Source organism: Camelina sativa, chromosome 2, assembly GCF_030686135.1.
Source record: "Camelina sativa cultivar CO46 ecotype springtype chromosome 2, ASM3068613v1".
Classification (NCBI taxonomy): domain Eukaryota; kingdom Viridiplantae; phylum Streptophyta; class Magnoliopsida; order Brassicales; family Brassicaceae; genus Camelina; species Camelina sativa.
The window spans coordinates 1,962,695-1,985,138 of NC_141881.1; the positions used below are offsets into that span (position 1 = coordinate 1,962,695).

The following is a 22,444-nucleotide window of genomic DNA, read 5'->3' on the forward strand; positions in this document are numbered from 1 at the left end:
CTTCTAAGAAGATAAAAGGCCAAGACACTCAGACTATATAAGTCATAGTCGCTTTGTCCATCTTCGTTTTCTCTTTAGTTAAAGCAACGGACAGGCTGACCCTATTCTGAATCACAGACCTCCTTCAGATTCCGTGTAAAATGCAGAATCAGAGCACGAAACTGCGATTATTACTGAAATAGAGATCGTCACAGCAGATGAAGCAGTTTGAATATTTCTTACTTTTGAAGTGATCGTGTTTCTTCGAGAACTATTAGAAGACGGATTACATGAATTCTTGGACAAATCCATTAGCAACCAATTAATGGAGAAGGTTAGAAGGAGGAAGACAAACTATTTAGATTCTCGGGGAGAATGAAACAATATATTGACTTTCTCTGGGTACCCCAAAAATAAATTATAAGGGCCTTTGAACTTATATAGAGTCCACGTCGTAGTCATGCTCATCCTCGCTGTTATTATTAGAAGTCCAGAAAAGGGGGCTATCGCTGCTAGTCTCAGAAGTCCAGGAAGAGGTGCCGTCGAGATATACATCACCTGAGCTGAAATATTACAAAAACACAAATGTGATTGCGTAATAAAGGATAGCGTAATAAAGCTAGTTATTGATGAACCTTGATGATGATGATGATTGCGATTCAAAATTTGCCACAAATGTGACATCTGGTCTTTGTTTTTTCAGCTCCTCGATTGGAAATCTACAACAAACAACCGTATATATATATATGTAAAAACAAATCAATTCTGAAAAAATCAGTTACCTTGTGTTGTAAGCTTGCAATAACTTGAGGATAAAGCCAAGTATATTTAGGAGAATCTAAATATACAAAAGATAAGGATTAGTATGTTTTAGGAGGATCTAAAATATAATTGTAGACTTATCCTATTGTGTTTTGGTTTTGGTGTTTTACCCTCTATATAAGGAGGTGCTAGTTTGTAGCACAACTTATGAGATTTTGAGACTTAAGGTTTTGAGTAAGTTTCCTTAAGATTAATAAGAGAGCAATTCTTATTAAGATACTTGTGTTCTGTTCTTTGAGCTCTGTTTTGATTCTACACGTGGTATCAGAGCTAAACAATGGCAGGAGAAGACGTGAAATCATTGACAGAGGGTGGTGAAGACAAAGCGTTGGTAACAAGAAAAGATGACAACCTTGGTTCGTCTGAAGGAGGAGGATCTTCATCTATCAAGTGTCCCACTCTGACTTCAAGCAATTACACTGTATGGGCCATGAAGATGAAGATCTGTCTCAGGGTTCACAAAGCTTGGGAAGTAATTGAGAAGGGAAACATTGATGAATCTAAGAATGACCTGGCGATCGCTCTCATCGTCCAATCTATTCCCGACTCTCTTACTCTTCAAATTGGAGCTCAGGAAACAGCAAAGGAGATGTGGGAAGCTATACGAGCGAGACATGTAGGAGCTGATATGGTAAAAGAGGCGAGACTGCAGACTCTAATGGCAGAATTTGATCGCCTAAAGATGAAAGACACGGAGAAGATTGATGAATTCGCTGAAAAACTCTCTGAAATTTCGACGAAATCAGCTGCTTTAGGCAAGGAGTTTGCAGAACCTGTGATTGTTAAGAAGTTTATGTCAAGTCTTCCTCGAAAGAAGTTCATTCAAATTGTCGCTTCTCTTGAACAAGTACTTGACTTGAACAAAACAAGCTTCGAAAACATTGTAGGACGCCTAAAAGCATATGAAGAAAGAATCGGAGAAGAAGAGGCAGATCAAGATGATGACCAAGGTAAGCTCATGTTTGCCAATGCAAACTCTTTTGGAGGATACAGAGGAAGAGGACGAGGAGGTCGTTCTTCCAGAGGTAGAGGCCGTGGCAGGTTCGGATTTCAACAGAAGGACAAGGAACCTGATCTGTCGCATATTACCTATTTCAGATGTGATAAGCAAGGCCATTACGCCTCTGATTGCCCTGACAGATTACTCAAGTTACAAGAGATAGTCGAAAAGAAAGAAGAAGATACTCATACAGCTGATGAGTTAATGATGAATGAAGTAGTCTATCTCCAGGAAGATAAGGTGAAACCGAGTAATTTTGAGGTTGGTATGGATACCGACAACATATGGTATCTTGACAATGGGGCGAGCAACCATATGAGTGAAAATAGAAGCTTCTTTTATGAACTGAGTGAGGATGTTTCGGGAAAATTTTTTTTGGAGATGATTCCCGGGTTGACATAAAGGGAAAAGGATCTATAAGGTTCTTGCTTGAGAATGGTGAAAAGAAAGCTCTACACAACATCTACTACATACCGGATTTGAAGAGTAACATAGTGAGTTTAGGACAAGCCACTGAGGCAGGTTGTGAGGTACGAATGCTAGAAGATAAGTTGATGTTATATGATCGAGCAGGAAGGCTGATTGTGAGAACATCAAGGTCGAAAAATCGACTTTACAAGGTGGTAATGGAAGTCGAGAGGGTCGAATGTCTTCACTTGGTCTCTACAAGCTCACCTTCGAGTACTTGGCATGCACGACTGGGTCATGTCAATACAGACACAATGAGGTTAATGATAAGCAAAGATTTGGTCACAGGCATACCAAATATCAAAGTTGAAAGACAAACCTGCATGTCTTGTTTGCTCGGAAAACAAACAAGGGATCCGTTCCCAAAGGCAACCGTGTTTAGAGCCAAACAGGCATTGGAGCTCTTACACGGTGATCTCTGTGGACCAATCACACCGTCAACAATGGCTCAGAAAAGGTATATCTTTGTGATCATAGATGATTTTTCACGCTATATGTGGACTGTTCTGTTAAAGGAGAAGAGTGAAGCCCTTGATAAATTCAAGAAATTTAAGAGGATCGTTAAACAAGAGACTAAGTGCGAAGTCAAGGCTTTCAGAACCGATAGGGGTGGTGAGTTCAACTCAGCCGAGTTCCAATCTTTTTGTGAACAGAACGGAATTGTACGACAGTTGACAGCTCCGTACTCACCTCAACAAAACGGTGTTGTTGAGAGGAGAAACAGAACGCTTCTAGGAATGTCGAGGAGCATCTTAAAACATATGGACTTACCAAACTATTTGTGGGGAGAAGCGGTGCGACACTCCACATATTTGATCAACAGGATTGCGACAAGGTCCTTGGTCAATAAGACTCCATATGAGATGCTAAAAGGCGTGAAACCGAATCTTAATCATCTGAGAACGTTTGGCTGCATTGTGTTTGCGAGAACAGAGTCTGTGGGTAGAAGAAAGCTCGATGACAGATCGAGAATGTTGGTGAACCTTGGAACTGAACCAGGCTCTAAAGCATATCGGTTGCTTGATCAACTGAGCAAAAGAATCATTGTGAGTCGAGACGTACGTTTTGATGAAAGTAGAGGCTGGAACTGGACAAAAGATGAAACCGAGGAAGGTAAAGATCCTACAGATTTCTCTGTTTCGATTGGTGAATTTGGAAACAGAGGAGTTCGTCTAATAAGTCAAGCTGGAGAAGATGATGACGATGGTAATGTTGATCAGACATTCACGGAGCCAGAACTGGAACAACATGATAGAGAAGAAGGTGATGAATCGAGTGATGATGATAACACTGATCTGCAAAAGTCAACGGTAAGACGACCTGCGAGAGTTAGAGCATAACCAAGATATCTTTCTGACTATGTTACACAGGATGAGGAACTTGATCGTCTTCTACTGTCTTTTAACGAAGAACCCTGGAGTTATGCCGAAGCTTCAACCTCGGAGGTTTGGATTAGAGCATGTGAAGATGAGCTTGCGTCAATTGAGAAAAACAACACCTGGAGTCTAGTTGAGCTACCTTCTGGAGTGAAGCCTATTGGTTTAAAATGGGTATTCAAGATCAAGAGAAACTCAGATGGAAGCATAAACAAATACAAGGCAAGGTTAGTGGCGAAAGGATATGTACAGAGACATGGGATTGATTATGACGAAGTCTTTGCACCTGTGGCTCGAATGGAAACAATTAGGTTCATCATTGCTTACTCAGCCTCTAACGGATGGAAGATACATCACTTGGATGTGAAAACAGCGTTTTTGTACGGTGATCTCAAGGAACAAGTGTTTGTTCATCAACCAGAGGGTTTTATAGTCAAGGGGAGCGAGAGAAAAGTCTACAAATTGCAGAAAGCTCTTTATGGCTTAAAACAAGCACCTAGAGCTTGGAATGCTAAGCTAAATCAGACTCTGAGAGAAATGAAGTTTCAAAGGTGTTCTAAGGAGCCATCCTTGTACTATAAGAAGATAGAGGAAGATCTTCTTGTTGTCGCTGTGTATGTAGATGACTTACTCGTCACTGGGAACTCTCAAGCTTCAATCTCTGCATTTAAGCTTGCAATGGCTGAGAAATTTGAAATGAGTGACCTTGGACTGCTTACATATTACCTAGGTATTGAGGTAAGGCAGCTCGATGAAGGGATTATTCTAAAGCAAGAGAGGTATGCGCTTAGAATCTTGGAGGAGACTGGAATGGGAGACTGCAACTCAACACATATACCAATGGATATGAACTTGAAGTTGTCCAAGTCACAAGGAGAAAGTGCTATTGACGGACAGAGATATCGGAGAAGCATAGGATGTCTCCGATACTTGATTCACACACGTCCTGATCTCGCCTATAGTGTTGGTGTCTTGAGCAAGTATATGCAGGATCCTAAAGCGTCACATGGAGCAAGCTTGAAACAAATTCTGAGATATCTTCGGGGAACATGCTTTTTTGGACTGTTTTACAAACGCACAAGTGAGGTGAGTCTTGTGGGATACAGTGACAGTTCGTATAATGTTGATGTGGATGACGACAAAAGCACCACGGGGCATATGTTTTATCTAGGAGAGTCGCCGATAACTTGGTGTTCACAGAAGCAGGAGATTGTTGCTTTATCTTCGTGTGAAGCAGAATTTATGGCAGCCACAGAGGCAGCTAAACAAGCAATCTGGCTTCAAGAACTCCTTGAAGAGGTGACTGGGCAGAAAAGCGAGAGAGTCATCATCCGAGTCGATAACAAATCAACCATTGCCCTCACCAAGAACCCTGTGTTTCACGGCCGCAACAAACACATACACACTCGCTTCCACTTCATACGTGAGTGTGTCGAAAAGGAGCAGGTAAGCGTGGAGCATGTTCCTGGTAACATACAGAAGGCTGACATCCTAACCAAGGCTCTAGGAAGAATGAAGTTTAAAGAAATGAAGACTCTTATGGGAGTATGTGAAGTGAGTGAAGAAGATTACAAGCTTAAGGGGGAAAATGTTGTAAGCTTGCAATAACTTGAGGATAAAGCCAAGTATATTTAGGAGAATCTAAATATACAAAAGATAAGGATTAGTATGTTTTAGGAGGATCTAAAATATAATTGTAGACTTATCCTATTGTGTTTTGGTTTTGGTGTTTTACCCTCTATATAAGGAGGTGCTAGTTTGTAGCACAACTTATGAGATTTTGAGACTTAAGGTTTTGAGTAAGTTTCCTTAAGATTAATAAGAGAGCAATTCTTATTAAGATACTTGTGTTCTGTTCTTTGAGCTCTGTTTTGATTCTACACCTTGGTCCAGAAGAACTACTGCCTTCATCATCAGAGTCAGAGACTAAACCTTGGTTGTTAGATACGTCCTATAGAAGAAAAAAGAAGAAGACATTAATTAAGATAATGAAAATCTACTTGTGTCATACGCAAATTTATGTAAAACTAGCAAATTTCCTATAAGAACTTACGATAAGTCGAATGGATTTGAAGTCTCCGTCCAGTAAAGAATTCAAAAACAGCAAAACTTCTTTCTGAATTCCAATGTGCGGTCAAAACTCATGACTGTGACTTTAAGAATGAAGTACAAAACTAAATAAAAATTAGTTGTGTTTTACCTCCTTTAGAGAATTGCAGTTGCACAATAGTAGAGTCTCCAGTGGACTATCTTTGCAGCAAAGTCCCAAACCCCTACCACCAAAATCTTAAGCCATAAATAATTTGCTACCAAAAACCCTTAATAAAGATTTCATTAACATTTACTCAAAAGACATTAACCTCAAAAAGCAACCACTAATTACAGGCGATCTCGACAAATTAATGTGCTTCAGGTGACGAAAACCCTGTAAAAACATCACAAATATAATTATTCCGGGTTTGTAGAAATGTATTAGATGGTATCAAATGAAAAGAGCAGAAATAACAATAAAACCAGAGGAGCCATACCTTAATTAATTTTTGTGCTATTGCGTCATTTAGCCGAAAACATAGGAGTGATAGCGAAATTAAGTTGGGGAAATTATCCCCAAACTCTAACAAGCTTGAATCTGTTATACGGCCTATACTCCCAGTCACAAAGTAGGTAACTTTGAGCAAACACTCAAATGAAATACAAAGGAAAACTTCATAGCACAAACATTTACCTGCTGAATTATATATCTCTATGAACAGGTTCTCTATCAAGCGACAGTTTCTCGTGAGTAAACCTAACTGCTCTAGTGGATTTAACCCGCGTCCTGAAACACTAATTAATGCAAAAATATATATATATCAACAAAAAATCTACCAAAAAAAAATACTCAAAAACATAGAAGATGGCGTCTCGAGGAAAAATAAAACAAAGCAACAATGAAATGGAGAATTCCTGAAGTTCAGGGGATCCAAGCCAGCTTACAATCCAACAATCTTCAAATCAGTGAGATTTAAACAGGCTGACAACACAGGAGATAAGGACTCGCCATCCATCATTCTGAGATGGTAAAGGTGTAGACTTCTCAAATAACCCCTAGTTGAATGGAAAAAGTTAGTATCACTCAATAGATGACACAGATGTTAATTAGACACCAGTTATTCTATAAAACTGGTAAAATCCATTTTCTTTATCTAGGTGTTGCAGACAGCACAAATCAGATTAATAGCAACCACTAATTTTAGGCGATCTCGACAAATTAATGTGCTTCAGGTGACGAAAACCCTATAAAAACATCACAAATATTATTACACTAGAAAGTAGCCCACGCTATGCGTGAGTTATGTATACATTATTAGTTTGAAATAAAGAATCAAATTCTATTCAATTGCATATAAAATATATATGTAATTGTTAATATGTTTTGAAAATTAATTTTCATAATATTACGTTTTAACTATAATATTTTAATATATAAATGTTGTATGATGCTTCATAAAAGAGTCATTTTTAAGATAGAAAAAAAGTTAAACTACACAGAATTGTTGAAAATATTTAGACAATATGTTACTATAATAATATGACCATTGTTTTAGTTACCGCAAAATCAATTTAATTTGGTTTTTTCATTAAGTAATAAAAATAAATTATATTTATTTACATTTTTGTTTTTTTGGAAAGAAAATAATCTGATAAGTTTTCTAAAGAGAAAATTGTAAGACCTTAATATATAATTACTTTGATAGATAATTTAATGTTGTTCTATATATTAATTTTACTTTCATCATCTAAAAGTAATACTTAACAACAAATAATTTTAAAATATCCTCTCTTGTAATCCACTTTCAATGATACCCTTATATATACAAAATAACTATATTCTAAACCCTAAACTTCAAATACTAAACATTATCTCTCCATCGCTTTTGAATGAACTTGCCTCAACTTTTTTGATTTTGTGAATGATTTCGTGAATAAAAAGTTTGACTTTTATAAATTTTATACTATGGAGTATTGATGTACCATTTTTTCTATTGCTTGCTTTTTTTACGACTCATCTCTGTATAATTAATTTTTATTTTGCTCAGTCCAAATATTTGAAGTGCCTTTGATATGCCTCCATCTTCATGGATAGTGATTCTCCACAATCCAGCCTGGCCAATATTGTAATACAAAACAAAATCCCTTTCATCCAACAAAATGAAAATGTTGCCACAAATCATAATCCGCCCTTTTTCCATTTACTGTTGAAAATTTTAAATAGTACATTAGTTTAAAATTTATGTGGGACTGTATTAAATGGTTATATTGGACAATACTCCCGCTATTCCTAATTAATCCATATTTTAGGATTTTCAAACATATTAAGAAAACATATTAGAAACTGACTTTAGTTGCATTATTTTTTTTATTAACAAATTTCAATCAATAATATTCAGTTTCTTTTTTGAAGTTTACAATTTGTCATTAATTACTTATTAAAAATATATAGGAAACCTAGAATTTTTTTTTTGTGCAACATTTTTTTCTCTCTAGAAAATGGAATAATAAGTATTGGATGGAGTAGATTTTAGTGAGGAAAATATATTGTTTAATGGGACAAGATTATTTCACAAAATATAACTTGTCAATGCATCTATGTAACTATTCTACCAAAAATAAAATGTGTATACGTAACTATAAAAGTTGGAAGAGACTTGGCCATGTTTTTCACTCTTCTTCTCATCTGTGAAACACATAACACATGACATATATCTTGATTATGGAGAAAAAGAGTAAACATATTTTGAATAATTATTAGGACCCCTTGCTAGACATCAAACCTCTGTTTGATCATCGAGGATTGGAGAAGAATACCATCATATCAAGAAACTTGACGATCTGTTTTCCTCTGGTAGCGATGATGATTCGTTAGAACAGATCTAGAATTTGAGAGTAAATTTGAGTCCAAGTATTTAAGTAAATGTCTACCTATGACTATATAGATGTTACTCTTAGGTTCAAAATATTTTATTGACAGTTACAAATATTTTATCTAAATTTAATAGGATTTAAGTGGAAGTAACTAACTTTATTGCCTACTCAATTAATGAAAGAAAACATTATATGATTATAAAATGTGTAATAGTTAAGGTTTATAAAATTACATAAAAGCATAATCATAATCATGTATTTAAACTATTTCATTTCTCATCCAAGATATAGTTTTTCTTAAGATATTTTCTTTTATTATAAAATAGTGTGTATTTTTTCACTTTAAAGGATGAAAGTCAAATTAAATAAAATATAAGAAAATGTGTAAAACAAATGTATCAATTATCAGTTATTTATTAGTAAATATTATAGAATAGTAAATTTTGTATCAAATATATAATATGAGATTTTATTATAAAAAAATTTGATTTTGTTTGACAAAAGAACTTAAGATATAAAAGTGGATTAAAAATATATGTTAATTGTACCAATTGGATAAGAGAAGTATGATTATTTTGGAATTGAAAACGATATAAATTTTTTGAAAAAAATAGAAATAAAGGATGACAAGTGTCACTAAAAGAGAATGTCAAATGTCATAATGTGAGTAAGATTTAAAAAAACCTTCTCATATTATATAAGATTTCGGGTTTGTAGAAATGTATTAGATGGTATCAAATGAAAAGAGCAGAAATCTATATAATAATAACAATCTGAAAAAATGCGACCAACAGTTGTGTTTTTTCAATCGTACCTTTTGGAAAATGCAACCAACAGTTGTGTTTTTTCAATTGTACCTTTTGGATATTTTCTGAAAAGTCGTGATGGATCATTAAAACGGTTATTTATGAAAATGTACAACTGTTCACTGTAAAGTTGTATTGATTGGAACATTCATATCTTTTGAAATATATATATATATATATCTATATATATAAAGTTCACTTTACTCACTCCTGGTGCTGCCACATCAGCCACATCCTCTTTAATTTTTGTGACCTTACAGATTTTAATAAGGCCTTTAAACAATTATAGAAATGACAAACTGATCCACTAGATTTAATCCAAAGTTTGTAGGCCCAGCACTATTTCATCCAAAATATGTAGGTCCATCACTATTTTATCCAAAATCTGTAGGTCCAATACTATTTTTAAATCATGTGAATTCAACCTGATAATATTTTTAAATCATGTGGATCAGCGGTATTAACGAAACTCTAATTTTATTATTCAACCATAAAAAATAAAAAATAAAAAAATAAAAATAAAAAACAAAAGAAAAGAATAGAGCATTTACCCGATATATATGAAGTAAAACACTGAATTTGGAATAATATTATAACCTATTCGTACCTAAATTTTTTATATGTATCGTTTATGTTTAGTTCTTTTACAGATATGTGCATCATATGGTTAAGACACATAATTATAAGAGACAACTAAAATATTTTCTTAGCAAGAAGACAAGAACTATGATTAGAATCTCCATTGATCTTGTAATTATATATCATCATTTCTAGCTACAAAAACATCCACCTAAGCAATTTTTTTACTTTAAAATAAATTTAAAATATTCAGTTAGCGCATATTTATGTTAATTATAATTAATATAAAGTTTAAATAAAAAATATAATTAGTAAAATAAATAAAATTTTAAAATAAGAAAACAATACTATAATTTTTTATAAGTGGTAATAGTATAATTACAATTTTCTATTAAACTGATCATAATTAAAATTATAAATGTATTATTGAGTTTTAGAATGGAAGTAAATTTTAAATTTATGGTAGAATAAAAATAAATATGTAATTGTGTATTATTGAGTTGTGGAATGGAAGTAAAATTTTAAAATTATGGTAGAATTAAAAAAATTCTGTAATTTTATTTATAAAATTTTAAACAGGAAAAATAAAATTAAAAGTGAAATATTATTTTATAACATGATCAAAAAGGAAAAAAAATTGATGTTTCGTTAATTGAATCAAATGCTTCTAATCCAAATTTAAGTATTGAAAGATAGTAATTAAAGAGAAAATAGTTATAATACATCTTGAAAATCATTTTACAGTCTAATATGTGTTATGTGTTATCCAATAGAAAGTGGAAAAAAGTAGAGGCCAAAAGGAGTGCATCATCAGTAATGATGAAAGAATTAAAGTTAAAAGTGTTTAAAAATAAATTAGTAAAACTTGAAAAGATAATCGGGAATACAAAATCACACATGACTAAATTAAAATCTCTGACGTCTCATTAATTGTGTGAAACGAATGAGTTTGTAGAAAATTAAATGACATACATTATTAAATAGATTATTAGATTTCAAGTCGGGTTTAACAGTTTGGCCATATAATCATGGAAAGTGAGATAAGATATGTACTTTCATGAATTGGTCGTTTATGGTTCGTTGCAATTATTTCGATAGATAAAGCAAGCTCGGGAAAAATTGTTATAACGATATGATATTATATTTTACCTTTAAGCAATATTCATGAGATTCGGTATATTCAAATTTATACAGAATAATGTTATGTTAGTATCAATATCTAATCATAAATAATATATACAATTAGATCAACAATCGGTAATGTTAGGGAATGTCACGAAGCTATGGCAATGTGTACAGAGCCACGAAGTTAGGGGATGTTACAATTGGCAATGTGTACCAAGCTATGGGTTTCTACTCGAGGAGGAGATAGTGCCAATTAATATTTGTGGTCGGCCGTTTTTTGAAGTAACAAGAAAATAGTAAGTTACAGTTGCGAAATATTTGTTGATTCTTGAGTTTTGATCATTGTTATTTTTTGCAATTACCGTGATCTCTCAAAGTTTATCATACTCCCTATTGATCAACCTTTGCTCAAAAGTCAAAACAGATTGGTGTACTCACTATATTTTTCCTCCCTCCTTTAGTTAGTATGTAACTTTGCTTTTAGGCTTACAAAAAACCTCCACCAATTAAAATTAATTGTGTTACATAATTTGTTTCAGAATATAACAGCAAAGAATTCGTTCATCAGTCGAGTGACCAGTTCAATTATCTAAAGTAAAGTCACAGTTACTTGCATAAACCAGAGAAAGGGCATATATTCAGATACAATTTGGTGAATAGGGTTGGGTCAAACACGTCCTTCATAAATAGTCATTATAGATCCATAGATAAACATTCTTCTATATCTAACTTCACGCAGACTGAATTACTTAACAACGAGCAGCAATTAGAAAGCAGGCGATAATTTTATGCATATAGTCGTAAAACATTAACAGCAAACTAAATTATACTTACTGCAAAACCTATTTTTATTAAAAAAAAAATATCCAACAAAACAGCATAAACAACCAAAATCAAATACAAAAACTGACATAAAGATGAATTTACTCGGAATACACCTTAATCTAACCACCGCGTGTAGCGCGGGTCAATTGCTAGTATATATATATATTTGTCTATTTGAATTGTTTTCATTTTTTTGGCTATGAAACAAAATCAACTAAATTTTCAATCTCAACTGTTTTTACATTCTAAATTATTTTCTAACATTCATTCTTTTAAAAGTCAAGAAATTCCTTTATATATAATAGCAATCCGAATAAATGCCACTAAAAGTTGTGTTTTTTCAATCTTACCTTTTGGATAATTTTCTAAAAAAATCTGTAGAAAATTTAAATAGTATGTTTTACAAAAAGTTGCGATTGTTCATTGTAACAGTTTATTTTGTAAAGTTGCAACTGTTCATTGTAGAGTTGTGTCTATTCGAATATTCGTATCTTTTGAAATCTATATATATTTGTCTGTTTGAACTGTTTTTATTTTTTTTGTCATGACACAAAATAATATAAAATTTCAATCTCAATGGTTTTTACAACTCTCTAAATTATTCTCTAGCACTCATTCTTTTAAAAGTAAAGAAATTCCTCTAATTCTTGATTTAACAAAAGATTTTTGTAATGATGAATCTAATTTACAACTTTTAGTTAATTTTATACATAAAAATTTAATGAAAATACCTAGAGTTTTTTCGAAAAGTTAGATGGATTATATAGTGAGCTTTTGGATTTTACTTTTGAATATGGTAATAAAGATGTCTTCTATTTAAAAGCAGTTTATATGAGTTTGTAGGTATAATCAAGTGCAAATACAATAGTTGCAACTTTTCGTAAAAAACTTGTTTTTTTTTTTTTTAATTCAAACTGTTGTATCTGTTCATTGTAGAGTTGTGTCTTTTCACTATATTTTATTTATATTTTTTCTTCACAACTTTTCGTTCTAATATGTGTGTCTATTTAAATAGTCATGCCTTTGAATTTTCTTTATATTTGTCTTTTCATCATCAACTAACAAGTTCGTTGAAATAAATTTTCCATATGTTAAATCTAAATAATTGAATATTAATATCTAATAGTCAACGTTATTTTAAAATCTAACTAAAATTTTAGAAATGATTATATCAATAAAAAAATTTAATACAATTTAATATAGAATTTACAGTTGCGTCTATTTATCTTAACTTTTCGATAAAAAATATTTTAATATTTAAAAATAATAATAACAAACTGAATCAATGCGAACAACAGTTGCGATCTTTCGTATTACTTTTTGTAAAAAATAATTTTATTAACAAAACTTGGCCATAGCCACATACAAAACAAAAACATTTTCTCTGCAATGAATTGAATGATAGAAGACAGTAACGACATTACAGGATTTTGCAATTTGTTATGAAGCTATTTTGCTCAAGTTCTAATGAATGAAACTTTATATAGTTAGATAGATACGAAAAAAATGTCATACAGACAAGACAAGCGAATTAAGTTGTTAACAGACATTCCAAACATACAAACAAAATAATGCTAAGGCTAAGCGACCGGTTTGAGTTCGATCAATATCCCAAATCAATAGAGACAGTCATCATACATCTCCATATCCTTCCAGAGATCTTCAGATTTAGTCACGAAATCATATAATTGATCAAGATCAAACTCTTGATTGCAGCCATTGAAGCTCCCAAGTATACCGTCGTTGTTTGCTAAGGTTTGTTCTTCATCAGTATTGTTTTGAAACCCTTGGAGATTCACAGTTAAATCATCATCCATCTCCAAATTTTCCCATAGAACTTCAGGTCTCGTCTCACGATCAAAGATTTGATCATCAACATCGAAGGTCCCACAAACAGCTAGGGTTTGTTGTTCTTCATTCACAGATACATCATCTACTACTTCAATGCACAGACTTGAAGAACAGGGTTGCTGATTTAGTGTTTGCTCCTGATGAGTTACGTGTGAACCACCCTTCTCATTCTCCTCAACGTCAATGGAGAAATCAGAATCAATGGAGGGTAAGTCACTGAAGACATCAGAATTAATCGCATAATCAATTAATTGATCAAAGTCCTCAAGCCCTTGGTTGCATCCACCCACGTTTCCACTTAAAGCATTGTTGTTGTTCTCCTTCTCCTCCACTTCCACAAGATCGTTCCTTTGATGAGTTACGTGTGAAGGTCCAGCCTTTTCCTTCTCCTCCACGTAAACAGGAACCCTTTGCTTGCTTTGCAACTCCTTGAGATCGTGTAACATCTTCGTCATCGAATCAATCGCGGCACCCAATTCCTCCGGATTCTCTGAATTGGCGACACTCTCATCTTCCCACCAAAACCCTAACTTTTCATCATCATCATCATCATCCCGAGAAGGAGTCTGATCCGCGAGGAAAGCTGCAACAACACGATCGACAGAGGAGTGGCCAAAAGAGTAGAAACCGGCGTGTGAGTTAGAAGAAACCGGAGTCGCTAATCGCGATCTGACAGTCGGAGAGAAGACAAAGCTCTGAGGCTTTGTTGAAAAGACCCTTACGACGTTTTGAGAAAGCAACCGCTCGTGGATTTTTCCCATCTATCTTCTTCCCTGTATCAATCTTCCTCTTCAACCCACCCATTCTTATTATGATGTCTTTTTAATTTTCACAAATCACAAACCAAGAGAACGATCGAGACGACTCTGTGAATTTTTTTTTTTTTTCTTGTGTTTGCAAAAGAATGCGATGGAACTCACTCTGTTTCTTCTAATCATATATATAGAGACTTAAGAAACTCAGCTTCTAAATTAATCCTTGTTGTTTTCCATTTTCTGACTCCACTAATCACAGTAATTAAACGATAAGTAAAATTGTTTTCCTTTTCTGGATTCTAATTACAGAAAAATCTCCTGAGACGAACCAAGGCTGGTTTGACTAAACCATCAAATTTATTTCCTGGGATTTGGGTTTTGAAACACATGTAAACCAAAAGTAAAATAGGGTTTTGGGTTTTGGATTTTGCAAAATCGCTTGCTGGGGTTTTGAGAAGGGTTCCATCAGAGACAAAGAAGACAACTTTCGAAATTAGACTCTCTCCCTTTCAATTTGTAGAAACTAGTATTTCTCACAATGAATTTGTTTAGAAGAGAAACAAATTCAATAACAATCTCTTAAAGAATTCAGATCAAAGTAAACAAGAAAAGAAGAAATGAAATCTCTTGAGAAACAAGTTAGGTTTTACTCAAGAATAAAGAGGAAATAGGGTTTTTGTATTAATAATTGGTTTATCTTACAATGAGAGGATTGCCCTCTATTTATAGGTATTCCAAGATCTACTGAATATATTCAAATATATTAAATATATTGACTTTCCTAATTACAGGCGAACTGATTAGGAAAGTCTTTCCCTCCTTGCTAGGTCAGCCGCAGGGCGAGTTGAAGTGTCGGTTCGTCACCTCGGCAGTGGACTTCTTGGTGTTATTGGGCCTTCAGGGATGAAGTCCAAACCCAGGTCGAGTTTCCGGTTTAGATGATCGGTTCTCTTAACGGGTTTAGATCGGTATGTTGGGGGTGCTAATTCCCGAGACTAGAAGACCTACCGTAGCATTAGATCATCACCTTTTATTGCTTGTAGCTTTTTTTTTTTTTTTAATATGCACCATCTTCCTTGGGCGATATACCGATGTCGAATACTCTTTGAATGTGGCGAGATGGCAGACATGAATTGAAATAACAAGTTCTTTCAGGATAAAAGGAATCTTATTATTATTCTAGCTGTGCCCTCAAAATCTTGTAAAAGAAATCAAGGGCTGCCTACGTACCCGAAATTCGGGATCAAGCCAGTCGTAGTTCGTAGTATACATACTTTCAAAAACCAAATTTAAGCAAATGGTCTAGTAGTAGTAACGTTTGAGGTGAGCCGCGTTCCAAGAGTGTTTGATCTGCTTGCCTTCCATGGTCAGGAGCTCGTACACTCCTGGGCGAATTGCCTTGGAGATGAGATACGGCCCTTCCCAGCGAGCACCGAGTTTGCCGGCGTTGATCTATTTGGTATTCTCGTACACCTCACGCAATACCAGGTCGCCCTCATTGAATCTGCGCTGGCGGACAGCTTTGTTGAAGTATTTAGACGCGGCGTTCTGGTAATTCTGGATCCGGATGAGAGCTTGATCGTGCAGCTCCTCGGTGAAGTCAATGTTATCGAGCATCATGCTGTCATTGAGCTCGGAATCGTCGACCAGCATAGTGCGGCGCAATGTAGGCACTCCAGCTTCGGCTGGAGCCAGAGCCTCGATACCGTATGCTAACGAAAATGGAGATTGCCCCGTAGCTCTCCGAGGGGTAGTCCGGTAGGACAAAAGCACGCCGTCGAGTTGGTCTGCCCACGCTCCTTTCTTGAGTCCGAGACGTTTCTTCAGCCCGTCTATGATGGTTTTGTTGGTTGCCTCTGCTTGGCCGTTTCCCTGAGGATACCGGGGGGTCGAGGTGCTCAAGCGCATTCCCCATTTGCCTAAGAAGCGTCTGGTGATAAGAGAGGTGAACTATGTCCCGTTGTCGGTGACGATCTCGTAATGGAGCCCATGGAGGCAGATGATGTTCTTCCAGATAAAGTTGGTGACGTCCAGTGATTGTATTTTGTTGAACGAGTCTGCTTCCACCCATTTGGTGAAATAATCAGTCAGGACCAAGAGGAACTTCTTTGACCTTGATGGGGGTAGTGGGCCGACGAGATCCATAGCCCAACGCATGAAGGGGTATGGTGCGGTGACGGTGTTTAGCAGCTCGGGAGGTAGATGTTTCATCTGTCCGTGGTGTTGGCAAGGTTCACATTTCGTCGAAAATGCATCACAATCGGCGACCATGGTCGGCCAGTAATGACCATCTTTCTTGATTTTCAACGCTAGTGCACGCCATCCGGAGTGGTTTCCACCATCGCCTTCATGGACCTCCGTCATTATTCGTTCTGCTTCCTCTCGATCGACGCAGGTGAGAAGGACTCCGGACGAATTGCGTCGGAAGAGGCTGCCTCCCATCATGGCGTAGTGTGCGCATCGAGCTTTCAACCGGCGAGCTTGCCAGCGATCCTCCGGGACCTTGCCATCCTCGATGTACTTCTTTATTTCAAGCTGCCAATCGTCTGGCGGTTGTATTACTCCCATGGGCTCCTGGACGGGTGGATCGACATCCATTGGGTCCGCGGCATCGCTGATGGCGTATGCCACGTCGGCGTGGTCAATGCTAGGAGCTTCGATACACTTGATCGGGATCGTTCGCCGCAGACTTGGGTCAGAACAATTTGCCAGGGCGGCGAGAGCGTCTGCTGACGCGTTTTCGCTCCTCGGGACTTTGATTAGTTCGAACGAAGCGAACTGTGCGGAGAGAGTCCGGAGTAATTGGCGATATGCCTCCATGAGCCCGTTCTTAGCGCCGTACTCCCCACTAAACTGGCTAACCACTAGCTGGGAGTCGCAGAAAACTTGGATGCTAGTTACCCCTAGACCTTGAGCTAATCGTAGTCCAACTAGGACGGCTTCATACTCGGTCTCATTGTTTGATGCTTTGAAGCCGAGTTTTATTACTTGCTCGAGGACTTCGCCCGTTGGAGATCGGAGTATAATCCCGACGCCAGATCCTTGGTTGGAAGAGGAGCAGTCGGTGAACAACGTCCAGGGTTCCTCCTTAGGTATGGTTTCTTCGAGGTCAGGGGATAGTTCAGTGATAAAATCTGCTAGGACCTGTGACTTTAAGCTCGGGCGAGAACGATATTCGATATCGTACTAGCTTAGCTCAATTGCCCACTTCGCAATTTGCCCGGACTGAAGGGGGCTGTGAAGGACTGTCCGGAGCGGCTGGTCGGTTAACACGTTAATGGAGTGCGACTGGAAGTAAGGTCGTAGCTTCCGGGCAGCGACGATCAAGGCGAGAGCGAGTTTTTCCAAGGTTGTGTAGCGTGTCTCCGCATCGTTGAGAGCCTTGCTTGTGTAGAATATTGGTCGCTGGTCACCGCGGTCATCCCGGACTAGCACCCCGCTTACCGCCGAGCCAGAAACGGAGACGTAGAGGTATAGCGTTTCTCCTTCCTCGGGCTTCACGAGCACCGGTTGATTGGTCAGGTACTGCTTAAGCTGTCCGAAGGCAGCTTCACAGGCGTCATCCCAATGAAAGTCTTTATTGCCCCGAAGATGCTGATAAAATGGGAGACACTTGTCCATCGACCGGGCGATGAAATGGTTTAGCACGGCTACTCGACCTGTTAAGCGCTGTACCTCTTGTTTGTTGGTTGGAGATGGGAGTCCCAGCACCGCTTCGATCTGTTTTGGGTTCGCCTCGATTCCGCGTTCTGTGACGATATATCCTAAGAATTCCCCCGAGGTAACCCCGAAAGTGCACTTGGTGGGATTTAACTTCATCTGGAATCGATCTAGGATGTCGAAGCATTCGGCGAGGTGCTGGGACTTCCATCGTTTTCTCTAACAGATCGGCAAACATCGTGTTGACCAGGCGTTGGTAGGTCGCCCCTGCGTTTTTCAGGCCGAATGGCATCACCTTGTAGCAGTAGGTTCCTCTATCCGTGATGAACGCGGTTTTCTCGCGATCGGCTGGGCTCATCGCGATCTGGTTATATCCGGAGAACGCATCCATGAACGAGAGGAGTTGGTTACCTGCTGTGGCCTCCACGAGTCGGTCGATATGAGGTAACGGGAAGCAATCCTTGGGACATGCCTTATTGAGGTCGGTGAAGTCAACGCAGACTCGCCATTTGCCGTTCTTTTTCTTGACCACCACCGGATTGGCCAGCCAGTCGGGGTACTGTACTTCCATTATCTGATCGGCTTTCAGGAGTCGCTCGACTTTGTCCTGCACTGCCTTTGCTCGATCGGTGCCAAGACGTCGTCGTTTCTCCCAAACTGGTTTGAAAGTGGGATCGACATTCAGTTTATGGCATGTGACTGACGGGTCAATGCCTACCATATCTTTAGTGGACCAGACGAACGTTGAGGATCGCGATTTCAGAAACGCTACCAGCTAGGTCTTGAGTCTTTCGTCGAGTTCGGCCCCAATTCCAACCGTCCGGGAGGGTTCTGTTCCTTCGATGTTGACTTGTATGATTCGACATCCTGTGGCCTTCAGCCGATCTTGCTCTGGTTTATGGAGATCGACGGAATGATCCTCACCCTGTAATTGCTATGCGTCGTCCTTCCGCCTTTGTTTTTTCTCGAGAACAGAACAAGTCCTACCCATCTTCTGGTCGCCATACAACGTATAAATTTCCGCAGCCGTTGGAAATTTTAGGCAGAGGTGATAGGTGGAAGGAACTGCCTGCATGGAGTAGATCCAGAGTGAGCCTAAGATGGCGTTGTAGATTGGTGGGACGTCTATGACCACGAACTTGGTCTTACGTGTTACGCCACCAGCTTGGACTTGCAGCTTTACGTCGCCCATCGACGTTTTGGCTACGCCATCGTACCCGGTAAGCGTTCTGCCTCCTGGTTTGATTTGCTCCGGTGCGATACCCATTTTCTCCAATGTTTGCGAGAACAGGACGTTAACCGTGCTACCGGTGTCTACTAAGACACGTTCTACGTCGAACTCGCCCATCCTGACTTCCACCACTAGGGGGTCGTTATGAGGGTGATGGATCCCCTTGGCGTCTTCCGCTGTGAACGCGATGGGGTCAGTGCTTAGCGCTTCTTCTTCGGAAATCGCCCGAACGTTACAGATCTGACGCGCTCGCTTTTTCAGGGCTCAGACAGAATCCGGGCATTCATCCGTCTGACCAATGATCATAGAGATACGACCCCGAGGTGCCGCTTGATCGCTCTACTGTTTCAATTGAATGATATAAGACAGTAACGACATTAAAGGATTTTGCAATTTGTTATGAAAGCTATTTTGCTCAAGTTCTAATGAATGAAACTTTATATAGTTAGATAGATACGAAAAAAATGTCATACAGACAAGACAAGCGAATTAAGTTGTTAACAGACATTCCAAACATACAAACAAAATAATACTAAGGCTAATAAGCGACCGGTTTGAGTTCGAACAATATCCCAAATCAATAGAGACAGTCATCATACATCTCCATATCCTTCCAGAGATCTTCAGATTTAGTCACAAAGTCATATAATTGATCAAGATCAAACTCTTGATTGCAGCCATTGAAGCTCCCAAGTATACCGTCGTTGTTTGCTAAGGTTTGTTCTTCATCACTATTGTTTTGAAACCCTTGGAGATTCACAGTTAAATCATCATCCATCTCCAAATTTTCCCATAGAACTTCAGGTCTCGTCTCACGATCAAAGATTTGATCATCAACATCGAAGGTCCCACAAACAGCTAGGGTTTGTTGTTCTTCATTCACAGATACATCATCTACTACTTCAATGCACAGACTTGAAGAACAGGGTTGCTGATTTAGTGTTTGCTCCTGATGAGTTACGTGTGAACCACCCTTCTCATTCTCCTCAACGTCAATGGAGAAATCAGAATCAATGGAGGGTAAGTCACTGAAGACATCAGAATTAATCGCATAATCAATTAATTGATCAAAGTCCTCAAGCCCTTGGTTGCATCCACCCACGTTTCCACTTAAAGCATTGTTGTTGTTCTCCTTCTCCTCCACTTCCACAAGATCGTTCCTTTGATGAGTTACGTGTGAAGGTCCAGCCTTTTCCTTCTCCTCCACGTAAACAGGAACCCTTTGCTTGCTTTGCAACTCCTTGAGATCGTGTAACATCTTCGTCATCGAATCAATCGCGGCACCCAATTCCTCCGGATTCTCTGAATTGGCGACACTCTCATCTTCCCACCAAAACCCTAACTTTTCATCATCATCATCATCATCCCGAGAAGGAGTCTGATCCGCGAGGAAAGCTGCAACAACACGATCGACAGAGGAGTGGCCAAAAGAGTAGAAACCGGCGTGTGAGTTAGAAGAAACCGGAGTCGCTAATCGCGATCTGACAGTCGGAGAGAAGACAAAGCTCTGATGCTTTGTTGAAAAGACCCTTACGATGTTTTGAGAAAGCAACCGCTCGTGGATTTTTCCCATCTATCTTCTTCCCTGTATCAATCTTCCTCTTCAACCCACCCATTCTTATTATGATGTCTTTTTAATTTTCACAAATCACAAACCAAGAGAACGATCGAGACGACTCTGTGAATTTTTTTTTTTTTTCTTGTGTTTGCAAAAGAATGCGATGGAACTCACTCTGTTTCTTCTAATCATATATATAGAGACTTAAGAAACTCAGCTTCTAAATTAATCCTTGTTGTTTTCCATTTTCTGACTCCACTAATCACAGTAATTAAACGATAAGTAAAATTGTTTTCCTTTTCTGGATTCTAATTACAGAAAGATCTCCTGAGACGAACCAAGGCTGGTTTGACTAAACCATCAAATTTATTTCCTTTTTTTTTTGTTTTTCTGATAACCCCCTAATACGTTTAGTAAAAACGTCTTAATTAATTTATGGTTTTATAGCTGAATTTTGAAACACATGTAAACCAAAAGTAAACTAGGGTTTTGGGTTTTGGATTTTGCAAAATCGCTTGCTGGGGTTTTGAGAAGGTTCCATCAGAGATAAAGAAGACAACTTTCGAAATTAGTCTCAAACTTAGCCACTAAAGTCAACATTATCGTTTTAAAACTTAACAAGTGGTTTCAAAAGTTAGATGTAAGAACTAAGATGGCACTTTCATCCAAGGTCACGAACGTGGTGACGTTGATGCCAGGGTGAGGGTTACGTAGTATGGAACCGTAGTCGGACTCTCCACAAGGGGTGAGATCGAAAATAGCGTTTGATGGGTCAAGGCCCTCCTCGTTGTCTGTCTTGAGCAGGAAGAGTGAGTGTGTGAGTGCCATGGCAGAAGTGTAGTTTACCTCCGGGAACGGGAGCTATAACTCGAACATTTCTTCAGAGAAGTGTTGTCTCAGTAACCACCAGGGGGTACCGGTCTTCAGGTTAAGATCAACCACATGAAAGTGAAGTCCAAAGTTTCTAGCATATTCCACAGCTTGTGTGTACGCCTCAGGGTTCCAAACTTGGTTACTCGGAAGTCCGTATTGATGTCCTCAGAGCTTTGTAAAATATGCTCGTTCCGGTAGTCCCAAAAAGCTGTGACTGAGTACAAATTTTTCGTACTAGTATACAAACCAATTCATGCAGTGGGCGAGAAAGCTTTACCCGTGGTTATCTTCCATTGGTCCCTGTTGATGACATTGTTAAGGCTTATGAGAAAGAAGATGCAGAGCAGAAGAAGACAGGAGAAGATACAGCTTCTATCGATGGAAAGAAAGAAGAAACTACTGCCACTACTGATGGAGATAAATCATCCTCTGATTTGGATTAGGATTGTAACATTGTGTGATTTGGTTGTTGCCCTTTGGAGAATTTGGTTTGTTGGGTTCGCTTACGTATGTAAATGATCTTAGGACCTCTGCTTTTTCCTTTTTGTTCGATCACAAAACTTGGCCAAGTGTCTCAGTTCCTTGGTATTGTGAAATATGTGATGTGTTTATATCATTTTTAATCAGAAGA

The 22,444-nt window shown here is 37.7% G+C and overlaps 3 protein-coding genes and 2 pseudogenes across 3 annotated transcripts; all 5 read right to left on the minus strand.

Annotated features, from left to right (window-relative positions):
* Positions 1 to 222: 222 nt before the first annotated feature.
* On the minus strand, positions 223 to 6,779 carry LOC147948102 (F-box protein At4g02760-like; the record flags this gene model as incomplete). Its single annotated transcript, XM_087493137.1, has 9 exons — positions 223 to 542; positions 615 to 698; positions 5,529 to 5,596; positions 5,699 to 5,761; positions 5,846 to 5,918; positions 6,006 to 6,070; positions 6,174 to 6,286; positions 6,371 to 6,471; positions 6,622 to 6,779. Coding segments are annotated over 9 exons (852 nt in total), but the record flags the coding sequence as incomplete, so codon positions are not given.
* A 6,676-nt stretch (positions 6,780 to 13,455) lies between these two features.
* On the minus strand, positions 13,456 to 14,540 carry LOC147948103 (agamous-like MADS-box protein AGL97; annotated as a pseudogene).
* A 1,403-nt stretch (positions 14,541 to 15,943) lies between these two features.
* LOC147948104 (uncharacterized) lies at positions 15,944 to 16,399 on the minus strand. Its single transcript, XM_087493145.1, has one exon. The coding sequence runs from the start codon at positions 16,397 to 16,399 to the stop codon at positions 15,944 to 15,946; it is 456 nt and encodes a 151-aa protein (XP_087349271.1).
* A 2,686-nt stretch (positions 16,400 to 19,085) lies between these two features.
* On the minus strand, positions 19,086 to 19,499 carry LOC147948105 (uncharacterized). Its single transcript, XM_087493154.1, has one exon. It carries the CDS (start codon positions 19,497 to 19,499, stop codon positions 19,086 to 19,088), a length of 414 nt encoding a protein of 137 aa, XP_087349280.1.
* Positions 19,500 to 19,959: 460 nt separating this feature from the next.
* On the minus strand, positions 19,960 to 20,998 carry LOC147948106 (agamous-like MADS-box protein AGL97 pseudogene; annotated as a pseudogene).
* Positions 20,999 to 22,444: the final 1,446 nt, after the last annotated feature.